Genomic DNA, 19,125 nt, shown 5'->3' with positions numbered 1-19,125 from the left:
CAAAATGCATTATTGACTTACAGGAAGGTATTTATTCTGTACTTCTTCCAGGGGAATTCAGATTTTTTTTGAAATGAGATGTAGAACTGAGGTATACATGCATAACAGACACCCATTCCTTATAAAAAAAAGAGCATGTAGAAAAACCTTGGTTACTGTTGGAATCTTCCACTCATGTGGAACTGAGGCTTTCATCTCTTTCCATCTTTCTCTAACAGTAACTTCTCTCACCTGCTTTGTGTTGCATTTGGAGAGGTAGTTATGGCAGGTTAGATCACATCGTTGGCTGGTAGAAGAACTTTAAGGCTGTTTGGTCCACTTCAGCATCTTGCACTAGGCTAAGAGAAGGCCCTTCTGTTGCTTGTTTGGCCAGTAGTCAGCTGAGCTGTCTTGAAATGGTTTTAAGAGGTTGAGACTGTAGAGCAGTTTGTGAGGAAGGTGGAGACCTCATTGTTCCAGAAACTGGGGAGGTAAGTGACTGCTGAGTCTCACACGAGCTATGGTGCGTTTTCAGCACTTAGAAAATTAAGCAGAACTACACAAACCTTCCTTTCTGGCTTAATCTTCAGTTTAACTAAGCAGTTTCTTGCATGGCTACTGGGCAAGATGAAAATACAAGAGCCTTGATGTGCTGGGCTTAAAATTTGGCTTTATTTGGCAGCTATTGTGATAAAGTGAAGCAACATGACAAAGTTTATACTGAGAGAAGAGCAGTGAAGCTTGAATAGCAATGCTGGGAGGGGGAATGAGTTTCTTGCTGTTTTTGTCTGACTCCTGTTTCTTCTTAGTCTTTCAGGAACTTCAAGTACTTTAAAGTATTGACAGCATGGAGTGGAAGGGAAGAATTTTGTAGATGGTATCAGAGGTGTTGTATTTTGTTTTTATAGCCTACATTAGCTATGTGCTATCTGTAGCTGGTAGTTATGGCTGAGAAAGCCTGCTGTTCATTTAACACCCTCTCAAACAGAAATCAGACTTATGTATGAGCACTGGTAATGTTCATTGGTATGTTGTGGCTAGTACATATAAGTGCAATTTGCATTCTTCTGTAAACAGGAAGAAAAGGTAAATGGTTTCCTTCCCTAACTTGAAACGTAAGGAAGAAAATCACCTAGCACTTGATTCTGTGAAACTAGTGTTACAACTCACTTGCACAGTGTATGGGATGATCAGTTGCTCAGGTTTCTTTCCCAGCTTCTGATTTTGGAAGTCCATCCCTTCCTGTACTGTTACTTTGCTCTGTGATTAAGACTGTAACTCCTTTATGAGGAGGGTGGGGTTCTTTGATTGCTAATAATGCTACCAGCTTTTTTTCTGTTACAAACTTCTTTGTGCTGTTTTTATACTAGAGGTTCCTAGTTTTGTCTTCTCCTTAAAGGATGTCACTCTTGCTTCTTAATTTGCATGCTAGTATAAACGTGATACAAAAACATTATTTTGGAATCTAGGGATGTGTAAAAAGAGGCCAGTGCTGGATGGATTTCTTCATTTGGCTGTAGCCATGTGGGCTGTACTGTTTTAAGAGCTACTTGTTCCTAGACAGATTAACTTCACATCAGTGTAAACACTTTCAGGCAATATTTCTCACTTGCGTGTGTAGAACAGTAGCTCTGAGTTCATACCCAAGTAACATACAGCCATTTCTCCTCTGCTCTAAGCTGTGTTCTTGTTTTCTTGGCAGTTGTTTTCACCCACATTCTCTAATCAAACCAGGCAACTGAAGAGTAATGGTTTTGATTACACTTACTGAACTGATTTCTTCAGTACTCTGGATATTGCTGTGAACTTTGACAGATCTTTCATAGTAATTAATTCTATTATTCTTTTTTTCTGGCCCTTAACTTCTCTGTAAATCCCATGTCCTGAGTGGAGAAAGTAACAAGTGTTAATTACTGTAGAAAACCATCATGATTAAGCAAGAATTAGTCAAGCACTTTTTTTTTTTTTTTGCTTCACAGGCTAGCAAAGAAGGCTAATTTTACATTATTAAGGAAGACACATCTCAACAGTCTGCACATAAGACTATCCAGTATCAGTATGTGTTTACTAAATACAGTATTAGTTCAGAAGCAAACCTTTCTATTTAGTCCTGAAATCCTGGAGGAGAATAAAATGACCACTGTGGCTGAAGAACTGTGCACTTTATAAACCTTGAATTCAAGTAGCAGTTATTAAAAATGACAATTAAACAGCTTTACCTAAAGCAATGAAAACTTATGTGATGTGCAGGCAGAGCTGGATGAGCAGTCAGATCCCAGAGGGGATGATGGTTTCCTGAGGAGTGCCACTGCAGAGCAGTATCTGGGTGAAGGAGCTGATGTACTTAGTTTCTGAAAATACTTTTTAAAGGAATTCTTTTTATGTTGCAGTGACTTTTGTGATTCAGCTTACTCTGAACGAACCCGTTACACAGACTGACAGAAGTTAGCCTTTCTGACTTAAAGAAAAGACTTCTACTGAATTAGTCTAAAAATTATCTATCTTGAACCCTCGAAGGCAAAGGTACTCAGGAGGGAATGGAGGCTTTCTTTCTGGTTTGAAATATGGGAATTTATATTGGCTACTCCTGTCTCTCTTCATGCAGGTTCTGTGTATCCAGGGCATGAAAGCAAAAGTTTCTGCCAAGCCATTGCTTTTTAAAATTCTTTATTTACATCAAAACAAAATGGAGAAAATCTGGAGAGAATGAGAGAAGTTGCTTGTAGTGGATTTTTGTATTTTAAATGAACCTAGAAAACAAGTGCTGTAGCTTTAGGATGAGAAGAGTCTCACTGATGGACCAAGCCTTGTTTGGGGAAAGTGCATGTTTAGAACAGCAGTGTGCTGTGCCTAACAGTGACCCACGGTCACACAGGTGCTGTGACTTAGTGATCTTTGATTGCTGATATACCGTGGCAATAACTGTGGAGGAACAGTGTGGTCATTTATGGCTTTGATGGAAATAGTATGGTTTTTTTTCTTTGTTAACAAGTGTATGCAAATGTGTTTAATGAGATGCTGAATTGCTGTAGGTGTACTGTTCTAAACTTCGTTAAAGCTTTTCAGTGACTCTTGCTTTTTGATGGCAAAAAGGCATAAGTTAATATATTTGGTAGAAGGCTGCCGGGAGCTTTTCAGGGAAGGTACTAGAGACAAATTCTTAAGTTCTTTAAACACTGATCCTGAACTGAAGCACAGGTGGTATTGTTGCCAGCTGGGAGGCTTGGAGGACAAATAGAGAGGGTGGATGGTTAGGTATTAAAACTGATTTCTGAGCACCAATGATTATAAACAGATGATGAAATATGGGGAGAGGGAAATCTCTGGCCATAGTCATGCAGTATTTTGCTGTCCTTGAGTTGCAGCTGTGTAATAGTAGCATGAACCTCACTTTTCATTGGTCACTGTAAACATGCTGCTTGAGGAGCTCTAATGCCTTGCTTCTAAGCACTGTGATGCCTTATCTGGGAGAAGAAAACTCCCATCCAGCCAGCATTGGCTAGCAAAGGACTGTAATATTTGGAGAAACTGACCTAGCTTTTTGGCTGTCTACTTCAGATTGAGCACTTTATTTCGTCTCACACTGTAGTGGCTGATACCAATCAAATGTCTGAAGTAGTTGATATATCTGAGTGAGCTGTAGCTGCATCTTGGTAGTTCTTTCAGTCCTGGTTTTGTATGCACTCAGCTCTGCAGAACTAGAGACCTCCACTGCCTTTACTGTCTTTGCTCTCATCTGAAGATAGTAAGTGTAGGATGCACTTAAGGATTTAACTCCTGGGATGCTTTAACGCAGAGAGAAGAAAATAAAAATAAAGCTAAAATGTTAAGCTTGTCATTTATTGTAGACCTGGGAAAACTGAAGATTGAAGGTATGGTTGTTCTGCCCTGGAGGGAGGTTAGGTACCGCTTGCTCAGAGCAGGGCTGTCTTCAGAGTTCTGTTTATTCTCATAGCTGCAGTTTAAAAGGACACCATAACAGCATCTTCTTTTCCAAACCTTGAGTACTACAGGCATATGGCTGAAACTCTGAAAATGCTCCATCTGTAGTGCTTGTAATTAACTACTAGTTACTGCAGATGCAGAGCATATATCACAAACTTGTGGCAGATTGTTTTTTGGAGTATGTCCAAGTAGCACTTGTGGGAGTGCAGGGTATCCTCCCTGAGAGAGAGTGCTTCAGGGAATACTTTCCCTTAGAGAAAGTGACTTCTTGTTTTGGAATGTGTGCAAATGCCAGTGGCTGTTTCTTATTCCTTCCAAACTTCATGCTGTACTGCATCTTGAGTTTTAGTAAGGCTTGGGTTGAGGGTGTGGAAACAACACGTCTTCTCTCTTTGCCTGCTCTCACTGTTTTGAAACTGGCAGTACTTTAATGCAGCACTTTAAAGATGGCAGCTTACTGGTATCTTCAGAGACGTGGTCAGAGAATCTCCTTAACTAGGTGCTTCAAGCTGAGTTCTTAACTTGCCCCTGAGTAACCTCCAGAGAGCAGCTGTGAATAAAACCAGTTGATGGAGAAAGCAATAATTCTCATTTCCTTTTTAAAGCAAGGAGAAGCTGAACTCCACTACTGAAAGCTTCATCTCTTCCAGTGTAAGTAGTACTCAGCTATTCTCACAGTATTCATTGGTAGTAACGTTTTGCTCTTTAATTTTAAGAGGATGCTGTCTCTAAGTATTTTGACAAGGGGTATCTGGGTTACACATCTCTATTAGTCTTCAGTACAACTGTTACATTTTATATATATGCAGAGTGCCTCTACTAAGTTGTTTTTCTGACTGCATCTCTTTAGATGAATACTCCATTGTTATAAAACTATCTTCTCCATTGTTGGGAGAGGGCAGGGGAAGAGCAAAGGCAAGTACAGAAGAAATTATAAAGGAGAAAACATCAGTAACTGCTTGAAATAAAAATCTAGGGTGCATTTTCCTCCCTCTGTTCTCCTAGCATTGATCAGATTTATTTTGCCTTTCCTATCACTGAAACTGTGTTAATACCTTGAAAAACTCTTTGGTTTTGAATGCTTTTTGTAGAGATCTTATCTATGGTCCTTCTAGTTTGTTTTTTGGCATAGGTTCAGAATGTATTTTTTTAATGTAACAAGTCTTTGACAAGTGCAGCTTAATTCCCAGGGTGTGCTTTCTGCTTAGTGATGATCAGTTGAAACCAAATGTAATGATTCTCACGTTAGCATCCTCATAATGTGATGCATAGCCTCTACATGTAATTTCTCAATTAAAGGTGAATGAAATCAATTTCTAATCAAATTCAAATATCTAATTCCAAAATCTTGTGTGTGCCCTATTGGTGCTAGCCTGAAGCTGTCTTTTCTATCACTTTAAAAGCAATAAAGTGGGTTAAAGCCCACTTTTTTTTGCCTCTTTTAAATACTCTGGGAGATGACTATTTTTATTCTCTGTATTACTGTAGGCTCACTTTCTCATATCAAGGTGTAGTTTAATCTTTCCTGTACTTGAGGTGACAGATGCTCTGAGGAGACCCTGAGCTGGTGTTAGCACATGGCCAGTGCATTAGAAATGAACTGAGGAGCCTACTGTTGAGATCTGCAGTATTCTAATCTTTGTGTGCTGAAGTTAAGTGTGTGAGTTCCCCAGCAAGCATATAATTCCCACTAAATACCTCCTACTTTGATCAGCTTTAGGAATGTCTGAACCTGTGTGGATGAAAGAACGGGACCTCCCAACTCACCAGCTGCTGATGCTCTTTTCATTTGGAAGGAGGTGCTCCTGACTTACAGGGCTAGGACAACTGCTCTATATTCTTCCTTGTATAAATTGGCCCACTCCAGAGCCGCTTAGTTCTTCAGCTTTGATTCCCTGAGGCTGGAGGTAGCTTTTCATCTACATTGAACCATATAGAGAAAGCACTGACCGCAGTAGCTTTAGGTAATGAAATGTGCATGTAGAGTGTGGTGATGCTACAGGCATAAACAAATGATAAAACAGCTCTTAATAGAAGAACCTTGGAGCTATGATACTTGGTCCAAGAAATAAAAGAGAATGGAGAAAATTCCCCCAGACTACCAAGCTTTAAGTGAGTTAAGTCTTGTTCTGACAGTTAAGAAGGCGTGTACTTTTGCAGATAACATCTCAACACAGTATCACTGTGCACAACCTCTATTCTTTTCAACACCTCTACTTGCTTAATCTTTAATTTAGTGCTTTCTCCAGTTTCAAAATAGACCACAGAAAGGTTGTTGGGATAATCTGAGATGCTGTTCTATTTTCTTTAGTTTCTCACAGGAAGAAGTGGTGTTCTGTTCTTGTGTGGTCTGCTTCATGCACGTGGAGGTGCACTTGTCAATGTCAAATGAGTGACATCCGTTAAGGGACTGACACCTCCTCTGATGCGTGTTATGTGGATAAAGGTGAGGAGCAGGACATGTTCTGGGAATTATTCCATTTCCTTAACCAGGAAAGAATTATAAACAGACTGCCAGAATGAGAGGTGTTATGACAAAACTACTTGGCTTGCAAGCATATCTGAGCCTTACAAGCCTAGTTGACAGTTAGGTCTAGGTTTGTTACATTTGGACGTAGTTATAGAAAGTGGAAACATCAAACACCTGTCACTTGGGAAAGGTCCTAAATGGCTAGTAAATCATAATCTGTAATGAGTGCCATATGGCACTTTTTATTTGCATCTGGAAAAAATCAGGAAGCCTCTAGAGGTTAGTGATTAGAGACTTGTATGTAAAATTCAAATAAAACTGAGACTTCTGAAAGTGAAGTGGCTTACTGTGTACTGCTGCTGTCTGAATGGCAGGCACTTAATGTTTGTCTCAGTGCAAGCATCACAGGTGTGTAAGCAGACAGGTGGAGATGAAGGCATGCTGAGAACAAACCATTCCTCTGATCTGCACTGTACTTGTCTGTATGTAACCTAAAGGATGGCTTGATGCAAGCTTTTATGGTATCATAACTAAGCCAACAGAACTGCAATATTGAGTGATTACCCACAGTCCATAAGAGATTTCCCCACATCGTGTGTGTTCGCACTCAAACTTCCCTTGTATCAATGCGCAACTTCAAGTTCTAGCTGTGTGCTATCATTATAAAGCTATTTCCCATGAAATATCTCCTTGTATGTATGATGGGGAGTTAAAGTAGGAACTGCATGTAAAGCACATATTAAAATATTCTAGGCCTGTTCTAATGCTTTTCACGTGGATTGCTTCTGGAAAAGAATCTGATGTTCAGCAACTAGACCTAAACTTCATGGCAGCAAAGTGTGGTCTGTCTGTAGAGGTGGTATCAGAATGTCCTCTACTGATTCACAAAGCCTCCTTTTACAAGACTTTGAAATCAAGGAGTTACTTTGTCTATGGTGTGTGTTCCTCTATTAGTGCCCTCTCTTCACAGGCTCCTGCAGGTTCTTCAGTATATACTGAAAAGGGGAGTCTGTGTAGGGCACCTGTGGATTCATGAGCTTGAGGGTAGAGTGGGCTGAAAAGACCATCTAGTAGTTTACATTAACTTCTCTTTGTTTGCACTGTTTATCAGTGGGGTGCTTGCCAAATCTAAAGACATCCTTTTAAGACACCGCCTCCAGATGGCAGCATAAAGATCATACTTAACGTGAACTGCCATGTAAGGGCAGTTCTCCAAACTGATGCAGCATGATGCTGAGATGTTCAGAAGTATTTTGCTTTTCAGATGTCTTCAGTTTCAACTTTGAAATGTTTGTGATTGTATGTGTAACTATTTTTCTTCCTTTGTATCCCACCCACTGCAAGATACTACACTGAACCCCATTGTTTGTTCTGTGGGCCTCATAGGCTACAGAAATATAAGAATTCTGATGTGGTGAGAACTTGCCCTGCTCTTTTTCTTGCTTACATTTTAGTGTGAGGCTGGCAGCACTCATTAAAGCAGACAGGCAACTATAACTTTCTAAGATGAGATGCTCTTTAGAAAATGAGAATGAGCCCCTGGGAGTTGCAAGAGCAACTCCATTCCTCAGAAGTTCCTTCTTAAAGTTTCTGCATGTCCTTGGCAGTTCTCAGCTTCCCCCCCCCCCTTAGTAAGGAGAAAGGCAGCAAAGCCTGGGAGCTGATTGACCGCCTGGGGCTTGCATTTTGTCCTTGTCTTTGGTTGAGGAAACACACACAGATTCTGTTAGCCTGTGTTGCCCCTTGCACTGGGGGCTAACCTCTGTGTGTATTAGCCCATTGCTTTCACTTTCTTTTTCCTTAAAACAAACAAACAAGAAAACTAAAATGATGGAAAGCCTTAAATTCCGGAAGGGTTAAGACCTGCTGTGCAAGCTTCTTCCTGCTGACTTGCAGCTCTGGCTTGCTAGAGATGAATCCTTCGCGTGTTTTCATCTCTTTGTAAAACAGGCATTTGATTAGCCTGCTCCTGTACTCCCCTTTGCTGATAGCTGAGTCTTCTGTGCAGCATTAGCAGCTGCTTGGCAGGTCACTTGCCCAGCCAAAATTTGTAGTTAGGCACTTCCATAGATCTCCTCCTTGAACCTTAGTTATGAGCTTCCAGTGAATGAGAGGAGTTGTTTCTCAGGCTTATGGGGGGGGGGAACATCTTCATGGGCAAATAGTTGTGATTTGAGGCTAGACAAAGATAAAAACAAGTTGTGGGCATGAATTCAGTGAGAAGGCTTAAGTCTGAAAGTGGCTTTTGTTTGAATTGTCAACTGATCTAAAGAGGTCTGTTACTGGAAGTACTGCTGTTGTTTTAACTAGAAACTTATGGTGACAATCCTTGTGTCACAGCTGCTGCTTTCAAAGCAGCAAAGAAAACTATGAACATCTGGGTATCTCAATAGCAACAAACCTAATACTGGCCCTTAGGAGGAAGGAGGGTTGTGGAGCGTCAATCTGTTTTACCTGCCTCTCTCATGTGTTCTCATTTACAGTGGCCAGAACTATGACTGTTACACTTGAAAACTTCCTCTACAAGTCTGAGCAGGTCTTGTATTGTTCAGACTTCAAAGGGAGATGGTACCTTAGGAATAACGGGTTAAGTTACGTGTCAGAAGTTTCCTTAATTTAAAAAAAGTTGGTCAAGAACTTCTGCAAACATGTGCTTTGACTCTTAAGTTTTAGACCATGATGCTTATTCTCTTACTATATTTAGCTAGGTGAATTGAGGGAAGTGATTACTTAATGAGGTGTGTAATGATGCACTTCAAATTTGGATTTTGCTTTAGAAATGTTACTGCTTGTAAATGGGTAGGTTGCTCAAAAAGTCATGTTTCCTATTTATTTCCATGGAAACCTCAGCAGGTACAAAGAGCACAACAGCTATTTGGTAGAGCAAATTCTCAGCTACAAAACAGCTTTTCAACATAGTCACCACCATTAGCTTTGCATTTTCACCAGCCGTGCATAAGAGCCTGAATGCTTCATTTGTGAAAATCTGCATCGGTGCAGGTGACCTGCTGCTTCACAGCTACTGTGATGGTGTCGTTGCTAGAGAATGCTGCCCATGCAGTTCACCTTTCATTGGCCCAAACAGATGGAAGAAAAAAAGATTGTGTGGTGGCTGTGGTAGGACACTGCAGCCAAGATTAGCAATGTGCTCCTTGTTCTTCAAACAGATACTGCGCCTGGTGCTACCATGTTGCAAGAGAAAGGTGTTTTTTTCTGGCCAGACCCAGGATATTCAAACTTTCAGCTTAGCGTAGTGATGGCTTGTCTGGGCTCCAGGACATCCAGAAGGATCACCCCTTTCTTATCCCCAAATACAGTGCACATCACTTAACCTGCTGAGGGCTGTGCCGTGAACTTTTTCTTTGATGGGAATCGCACACTGCTGCCCTGTGAACTGCCATTTTGATGCTGCTCTCAATGTTGATACGACATCTTGTCAGCAGCAATGGTGCAATCCAAGAAACTGTCATCTTCATCTCATATTGGTTCAGTAAGCCCTGACAAGCATACGGTGTTCTTTCTGTTCTGAGTGCATGAGCATTCATGGGACCTACCTGGAGCAAACTTTGTGATATTCCAACATTGTCACTATTGTTTCCAATGCATTGAAGCTGATATTCAGCTCTGTACACAGTTCCTTAGTTGTTGTGCACTAATTTGTGCAGTTGAGCTGGTTGAAAATGTCTTCATTTCATGGTGACAGCTGTGCATGGCCATCCAGAGCATTGCTTGTCTTTCAGCTTGCTGTCACCACTGCTTAAACACACTGCCTACCCCTAACAGTGGATGTGAGCAAAGTGAGGTCTCCATTCAGCAAGTGCTGATGAATGTCAGTGAGTGCTATGTTTTCATCATGGAGGAATTCAATTCCACCTTTTTTGCTTCATCCTCGCTTCCATGTCAGATGCCATTCTTTCAGACTGCCCCTCTGCTGCCATCTGTCACACAACAACACAATGTAATGGGATATTGGTGGGAAGGTTCAGCCCCTACTGCCATACCATCTACCTCTGATGTAGTGAGCCAACATCATAAAGCAGGAGGCATTACTTTCAGAGCATCCCTCATACAATGCAGAGAGAAAAGAGTGGCCGTCTGAAATCTGGGACTGCAATGGCTTGTGCTGCTGTAACTGACTTGCACAGATTTGAGCAATAAACTTTTGATCTGCAGGCTTGTACTCTCATTAAGCCCAAAGACTGTGTATCTGGGAATCATAATTAGAACTCACAAAAGCAGCTTTAACTCTGCTTGTCAAATTCCCACAAAACCTTTTGTTTCTCAGTTATATTCATGTCCAGGCAAGTGAAAGGAAAGCTATACTTGCTGAAAATAAATGGTAAAATCTTTGACATGGTTGAGCAGCAAATCTTTAGCTAGGTATGTGTGTAGGTGTCTTGTTACACAGATCTTAGCAGGCTAATAAATATATGTTCTTCAGGAGCACCACCAAAATCAAGGTTAGTCTGTCTTTGTGGAATGTCAAGGTTGGGTTTCTCTTTTATTTATAAATATAGATACAAATAATTGAGACCTCTGCATAGCCACAGCAGGCCAAGTGCTGTAGCCTTCCTCATAAGGCAGAGACATCTGTAACTGCTCCGGCAGAGGGACTGGACTAGATGATCTTTTTAGGTCCCTTCCAGTCCCTGACATTCTGTGATACTGTGAACTGTTTTTCTGGATGTTGAGTTCACTGCTTTTAATCTACCAGCAGAGTTGGTCTTGTTGTCGGGAAGTTAAGATATCCACTGTTTGTGTTCCCTTTTTCTCTGGTGTTAAAATATTCTTACATTCCTGAGTAAGCTGTTGAGTTATAATGCTGAGGATGTTAGTGGTGGTTGGGCACTGACGCAGCTGGAAGAGCTGTGTGAGATGCAGAACTTTCCCACTGCATTTAAGCTTCCTTCTAGGGACAGTTCTTCTATAGTTGTCTGACAGGTAGTTGCGGTATCTACTGTGGAAATAACTAATATCAACTTCCATCTGCCCTTGGTCATGACTTAAAAGACACTGGCATTCATGTGGAAATGTGTAGTAAGCACAGCAGCTTGGCAAACTGCAAGATGCTGAGAAACTGGTTCTTGGCTGTTACAGTTGTATGCATCTGAGGTAATCTGGGTATTCTAGCAATTCCAGGAAATACATTTATTTTCCTGCATATGTGGTGTAGAGACAGATCTGATCAATTGTGAAGTCCTGTGTTACTGTTTCTGCAGTAGAGGACTTCAAATCCATGGATTTTAGTCTAATAACACTCATACAGTTTCCCCTTCCTCTTTGGCTCTAAAAAATCTTGTGAGGATGAGGCATGCTGGATGAGAACCTGAGGGACTTGATGTGCCTTTTGTTCTTTTGACTGTGAGCTTTGTGACTTGATACGGCTATCAGAATGCAAGGCAGTGTCCCATTCAGCTCTTTCTTTTCTTTGCTCTCCAAAGGTAGTTGTACTGCCTTTAATTTTTATTACCTGGCTAGCTTGCTAACAAGAATAGCTAGTTGAGTTTTGCTGGCAAATACTGGAGCAAGAGGATTGAAATGGAGGTTGCTGAATGATCAGTGTGGGGCTTGCTATGAGGAGCATGTGCTTTTTGCAGTACATGGAAGGAAGGGGAAGAATAAAGCCTGAAGTACCTTGTGGCGTGTCCATCCTGATGCTGCAATTACAGCTATCAATAACGCCCATTGATTACCAGCTGAAGATGTAAGCCTACTGCAGGTAATGACTTGCAGACATGCCAGCCTTGCAGAACCATCTCTGTTGTTGTACACTTTCTTGCATGTACGAAGTACAATTGTGCTGATCCACAGTTCAGCATGCTCCTGTGATCCAAGTGAGTTACAAACTTTTAAATTTGCTTTAAAATGTTGGCCAACTTTTCCTAGGCAGAATTTCATTTCAGTGATTTCTCTGCATCTCTTTGCTGCTGGAGGGCTCTTCTCACCTGCAAGGTGGCTTATGGTGCAGTGGAGTCAGATAACGATGGTTCTCTTCAGGACACCTGCTAATGAAGCTGGCTTGTGCATGTTAATCTCACGCACAAACAGATGTTGAGCCGTAGCTCCTCTAAGTGATTTAAGAGGCTTAGTGTGTTGCAGGCCAGCACAGCACCTAAAAGCAGTGGATATCCACTATCTATTTGCAACTCTCGCTTGACCTCTTGCTGCCACCTGAGCTGTCAAGAGAGAACATACAGTCTGTTGATAGAAACTGTGCTTCCAGATAGGTAAAGTAATGCTGCTGTGCTACTTCAGGAATGAGAGGGATAATCGCACAGGAAATTCATTCTTAGTAAAAGAATACGTAAAGAGGATGCTGGAACAAAGCAATTAGTTTGTAAATGCTCAGGCTGTGCTTTTTCTTTCTTTTCTCCAACTGTTTGATCTAGATCAATAATTCATTTGTGAGCAGCGTTTGCCACGTCAGAACACTTTTAATTGTTCATAACGGCACCTTATTGATTCACTATCTGTGCTTCTGTAAGAATTTACACCTCCTTCTCTAGATTATTAATTTCTAATTGTAAACTTCAAGTACTGCTACATGACCAGCATCGTCCCTCTTCATCTCTAGTTTTTACAGTGGAAAGTGCATTAAAATATTGTTAAATAACTGTATGTTGAAGTACCTAGTACGTTACTTAAATACTCTTGCATACTTCACCTTGTGGGTTTTTAGATGTGCCCTACGTGTGCTCTCCCCCTGCTGCCGAGTAACTTTCCTGCAGCTGGGTGTGTGTAATGGTAAATCCCTTCAAAGCTCGACAATCCAAAGCTGGTCTTGTTTAACTGTGCTGTTACTCGGATTCTGATTGCTTATGAGCAGGTTAATTGATCTGAACATTTGACCAGTCCTCTATAACTTTTATTAACTTAGGAGAATCTTTTATTGACAGCAGTTTTAGGAAGTCCCCAGTTGCTGTTCTTTCCAGGAATAACATTTACCTACCTTGTGTGTGTTGGCTTTTCTTTTTGTTCTCTGAAATGCTTTGGCCGATGTGGTTGTGAATGGGAGGTGGGAGGGGTGGGCTGTGCTGCAGTTGCCTTACGACTAACATCTCTAGGCCTGGTGAGAAAAGAGGGCAGTGTACCTAATGCTTAAAGCAGGTTTTCAGCCAAAACAAATCTTGGGGATAACTTAGGCTTATTCATTTTGCTGAGCTGTCAGTTACAAAAGTGGCCAAGAGTAAGAATTGACCGAGGCTTCAAATGTGTACTTTTTTTTTTTTAAGTTTGCATTTCAATTTAAAGAAAAATTTAAAACCTAAACGCCATTCTGTTGGTGGCATAAAGCAGTTTTCCTCAGTTCATGTAAGGCACAAAAGACCAAGCTTGTTCTGGAAGAATTATCCTTTGACCAGAAAACCAATACCATCCCTCCTTTTATACACTAATGAAAAGAACTTGCTCTCCTCACACTAGTTCAATGGGGTAGAAGCTGTCAGGAAAATCCAATGAAAGGATTAGCTAAACTTGGCTAGATTAATTAGAGCCCTTGATTGTCTTGCTACACGCTATTAACAGCAAAGGAAATGGAAATGATAGTGAGTCCATCCTTACAGGTATGTGGTGGTGAGGGGAGTGTTAAAGGGGAAAGCAGTTGGCAAGAAGCAAATCTCCACTGTTTCAGTCATTTCTTACAAGCTGCATCCGTTTCTTGTCCATCCTCCTGTAGCTGAAAACTAAAAGATTGTAATTGTTGTGAAGATCATGACCCACTCCTTATAATCTACACCCAGCTCACTATTCTAGCTCACGTTTTCCAAAATGTTATTACCTTTCCTGTCACCTGAAGTTATGTGCATCATATTGACCAGAGCTAGGGCTCGAGCTGCTGCTGAAGGCTTCTGGCTGTCTGATCCAAGGCAGGCAGCCTCCTCACTTTCTCCAATGTGTAACAGATAAAACAAATGTAACTTTTGAGTTCCACTGAAGTGTGAGGCCTGGAAACGCAGCCAGTCACATAATTGCCTGAACTAGTGATGGTTAAGTTCTCACAGAGCAAACTGCTGATAGTGGTAATCCAAATCTTGGTCTTAATGTAGGTTTTTCTAGGATTTCAATGCTGTAGTCATCCTATCTGCTCTTCTCAAACTTGCTGCTTATATGAAGGAGAGATTCCAAGCACTGCTACTCATAGTAAGCAGCCTGGATTCAATTCTTTCTTTTTGCGTTCATGTGAAATACATAATTAAATCTGTGATATCAGAATCCTCTTTCTGCTGAGTTGCTTTCGAACTTGTACAGGCTTGTTATGCAGTACATGTTCTCCTGTAGCACAGTTCTTCAGCCTGCTTTCACAAGGAAAAAAAGGCCTTGAGACTATTGAAAAGTCTAAACAAGAAGCAAGCTCTCATTTAGAACAGATCGCTAAGCTCTCGAGTGTTTTGTTTTGTTTTACACTGCTGACACTTTTGACTTTAGTCTTTGTTATATTGCTGTATGACCCAGAAGTGACATGAGTCAATCTTGATAGAGGACAAATTCTCAGGGATTTTTCTCTTTCAACTGTTCAGTTCAAAAGCATTAACGTGGTGGAGGTAAAAATAATACAGATTAAAAAATACAATCTGCCAAACTGCTGCTTTTGTACAGGGAGATAAGTGACTCTGTGGAGGGAATGCTTCTTGATAAGCTTGTGGGTAAAGAGATCTTCCCAGGATTTAAGCCAAAAGCTGCTGCCATTTGATTACAGTGAGTGTTTGGTGAGAGCTTTCTGATTACTGACTTTGTTCAGCCTCCTGTTACTTCTGTCTGGGAAAGACTTTCCTGCAAGTAAAAGATCTGAGCTGGGTATGCGAAGCAATCTATCAGAAAGCGTTCACTGAGTACACATCCATCTTTGAGATGGGATAATTGTCAAAGTTAAGAGGCTCCTCAAAGTATAAGGAATCTAGTCTGGAAATATAAATGACTTTGGATGACAGTCACAGGTTTTGTGGTGTTTTTGTTTTGTTTTTTTGAGTTGTGGTTTATGGTAGGAGCTATATTGATTAAATCACTTTGAAAATGGGATTAAGGAGAGAAGCACTTAAAAATACTTCATACAGGATTATTTAGACCCCTCAAAATAAAAAACAGTCTTTAATGCTGGGAAAGGTGCACTCTGTTTTGGCATCACATCCACAGATATTTATTGCCTGCACACGCAAGAAAGATACGTACTTTGTCAACTCTGTAAAGACCAGAATCAGCACAAGTATCGCAACCGAGGAGCTGATTTAAAGCTCATTTTGCTTTGTTTCAGCATGCCCAGATTTGAGAGGCTGTTACCCATGACATATGGGAAGATACTGGGAAAATCTTTTTTTTTTTTTTTTTTTTTTTTTTCCTCAGAGGAAAAAGGCATCAGGGAAGAGAAGAATCTTATGGTTGTCTTCCTGCTTCTTAGAGAAGAGTACAGTAAAGTCAGAGCCAAGCTCCTCTTACCCTGTGTAGGCTGAGACTATGGCTGCTCATCATAAAGAACTGGTGAGATTTGGGGATGCTCTTTGCCATGAAGGCAGCCAGCCCCTGGTCAGGGCCTGGAGAGGCTGTGGGTCTCCAGCACTGGAGCTACACAAGGTACAGCTGAATGTGGTCCTGTGCAGCCTGCTCAAAGCAGCCCTGCTTTGGGTGATCCTTTCTGTACTTTATTTCATGATCTGTTTTCTTTATTGATGGTAACCCTCGCGTGTAGTTGTCACGTTGGCAGGATTAGTGTTGAAGATGAATCAGCACTAATGATGCAGTTTTCTGCTTTTTTATAGAGAATCAGTGGCAAAGACAGAGACTCTTTTGAGTTTGTGTCTAAAATCTTTACAAAATTTTGTGAATATCTTGTTTTGTGAAGGACATATTCTCACACCTTCCCTCTCTAAATTCTTTCCCCATCCAGACCAATTATTTTATCTGAAGACTCAGGAAAATTTCTGTAGGAAACATTCTTCGAAATGTAAGAGGAAGACTAAATGAATCTCTCTGTTCCTTAACCTAAACAAATCTTTATTATGCTTTGTGCCATTGTGATGGTGCATTGTTTTAGACTGTGCTTTACCACTGTGTAGCTTTGTGTTTCTATTTACTGATGATTTATTTTTTGCCCCGTCTCTTGGAGGCAGCAGAGACCTTCAAGTAGATCTGTGTGATCTCCTTGCAATAGGACACTGACACTGCTGCCCAGTGAGATAAGTACCTGCTCTTTCTTTCTCTTGGTCTTGTATTGTGAAGCAAGGGAGTATTATGTGTAGCTAAGGTTGATCTCCTAAATAAAGCAAGATTAACCCTAAAACTGGTTTAAGCTGAACTTGCTTTTTAAAATACACTTCTGAAAGTGAGAAGGATCTGATGCTGAGTTCAGAAGGTCAGTTGGGCTGAAAGGTGACATCAGGAGGGCATTAGCCAAACACTCTGCTCCAAGTGGAGTCAGTGATGAGGTCAGCCAGGTTATTCAGGGTCCAGTCTGATCTTTGAAAACCTAATCTGGCTACTAAGATTCATCTTCATTTTAGGAAACATCTGGATAATCTCCTGATTACTGAGAATTTTGAATTTCTGTGTACATCAAATCAAGGAACTGATTAGAAAAGCTGAAGATTTGGAGATATGCTTTAGCTTTGTTGTGTGGCACTACTGCGATGGCGCTGAAAGCTGTGTCTTGTGAAACAGGATACTTTATTTATCCTGGGTTTCTGTAGCTCCAGGTGAATTAAGCTGCTTTGGTGTCTTCATTCTGATGCTCGGTAGTGTGTTTAGGCTAAGAGCCAGGATGTTAGTAATGCCAGGTAGGTGATGGGTCATGTCTCTGTGATAATGAGGGCTAGAGTTGGTGTGTGGGTGTATTGAGTACTGACAAACTGGCTCATGTCCTGCTCAGCTGAAACTTTCTCTGTACATACTGTTCTTTGCAGGTTATTTGAGGTTGAGTGGAGAAGCCCAAACCCTCAGCTTTTTCAGCTGTTAATTATGTGTTGTAATTTACTTATGATGCTACGTGTGTCCTCAGAGCAAATTAAATCCCCAAGTATTTGGGAGAGAGTATCTTCTCATACTGGTCATGGTTTTTAAGTATTAAGAGCTGTGGGAATTGATTGCTGCCTTATGTACGCTGTGAAGTTTCTCTTCTTCCACAAATCTCCCTTTTTTTTTTTTTTTTAAGCACACCAGTCTGCTCACTTCTGAAATCAACACAGAACTGTAGTGAGTATCATGCTGGTGCTGGGGAGCGTTCAGACTGAGCAGATGTGATATCAAGAACTTGTCTGGCTTGGATCACTGCTATGAATCAAATTCCTTAACTCCCTCCTCTGACCAATGCACCTCCCAGACCCTCTCGCCTCCCCCTTATGTGAGGGAGGGTTTTAGCTGACTTGTCATGCTTGGTAGAGTGTGAATGCAACTAGATGACATCTGGGTGGTCTTTTGTTTGCTTTTTAAAACCTCTTCTGTGTAACTGTGCTGTGGAGGCATGAATTAATTAGGCACTAAAGATCTTTCCATAATACCATCTTACCATAAATAAGGCTTGGTTAAACTCTTGTTCAAAACCTGACATCTACTGGTGAGAGCCATAAATGGATGCTGTCAGTGAGGTGGCAAGTGCCGAAGAACCTGTTCTATTAATGTTCTTTAGTCATAGGTTGCATTTTACTTTGTCCTAGGATAAATAGTTCTTGTGTAAAATAAACATAAAAATGCTAAGGAAACTAACATGTAAAAGCATTAGTCTCTTAATAAAGTTAATCAGGTTTGCAGTAGACTGTATATGCTTTGAACATGTGTATGAGGTCTGGGTGACCTACTTTGTAGGCCTGTGTTCTAGAATAACTTTAGTAGTATTGCAGACTTGATGCTACCTTACAGTGATTCAAAACATTTCAAAACGTCTTTTCTTATGTCTTTACAGGCTTGCCATGGGTGTACATCTCTAACCAAATGTGATTGCAGTGGAGTTAAAGGAGAAAAGGTAAGAATACCTTGTGTGGTTGACTAATGCACAGACCTTTGCTTCTGTACAGCTTTGACTTCCACTCCTGCTGTGTTTTTATGCAGTCATTATGATTCTACCATTGGTACTACTTACAGTTTTACAAATTTATCCTTTGAGGCAATAGTGCGCACTCAATATTATTTTTTTAGCGCTTCAATGCTCTAGATTAATTTCTGACACATTTTAAAGGTGATTTTGAAGTTGTATAAACAAGTATAACATCAAGAACAAATGTGATGCAAAATCTTAAGTTACTGCTTTGATTCAATATTATGCTATTGCAGAATTTTGCTATTGGCTGAGATTAAAGAGGGCAGATGTCAAAAACTCATAGTAATTTATGGTGCTGTACTTATCATCCAGATGGCTGTAGGCAAATGAGGTCATTCCTTGGCATTTATTTACTTTTAGTTCATCAGGTATACTTACAATATGCATATCTAGTGAAAAATAACATAACATTGATGGCAAGTTTAGAGTTTGATTAGGTTCAAACTTCAACCTCGTTGGTGCATTTCCTTCAAATAAAGCTGGCTAAACCAGATGTATCCTAACACTAGTAACAGGACTACTTTGGGTTTAGTTTGAGGGCATTCCAGCAGTAGGCTTTACATTCCTAATACAACCATAGCAGGTGCAACTTTGAAGAATCCATCTGTGGTGTACAGTTAGCTGTTTTCTGAATTAGTCACAGATATTTTGTGAATTCAGTAAACAAAATTATCTGGCAAGTTAGGTACAAAAACTTCGGAGTACGTTTTCT

At 40.6% G+C, this 19,125-nt stretch overlaps 1 protein-coding gene across 1 annotated transcript in view; it reads left to right on the top strand.

Annotated features, from left to right (window-relative positions):
• The window catches only part of COL4A5 (collagen type IV alpha 5 chain), an 81,582-nt gene that overhangs the window by 5,402 nt on the left and 57,055 nt on the right, over positions 1-19,125 (top strand). The window contains exon 2 of the mRNA XM_048959946.1: positions 18,279-18,338. Coding sequence (XP_048815903.1) covers positions 18,279-18,338 — 60 coding nt within the window. The remainder of the gene's footprint in view (positions 1-18,278; positions 18,339-19,125) is intronic.

The sequence above is a fragment of the Lagopus muta genome, chromosome 13 (genome assembly GCF_023343835.1).
Source record: "Lagopus muta isolate bLagMut1 chromosome 13, bLagMut1 primary, whole genome shotgun sequence".
Classification (NCBI taxonomy): domain Eukaryota; kingdom Metazoa; phylum Chordata; class Aves; order Galliformes; family Phasianidae; genus Lagopus; species Lagopus muta.
Note: the sequence above shows the minus strand (reverse complement) of the source record. Positions and strands in the feature narration are given on the sequence as shown.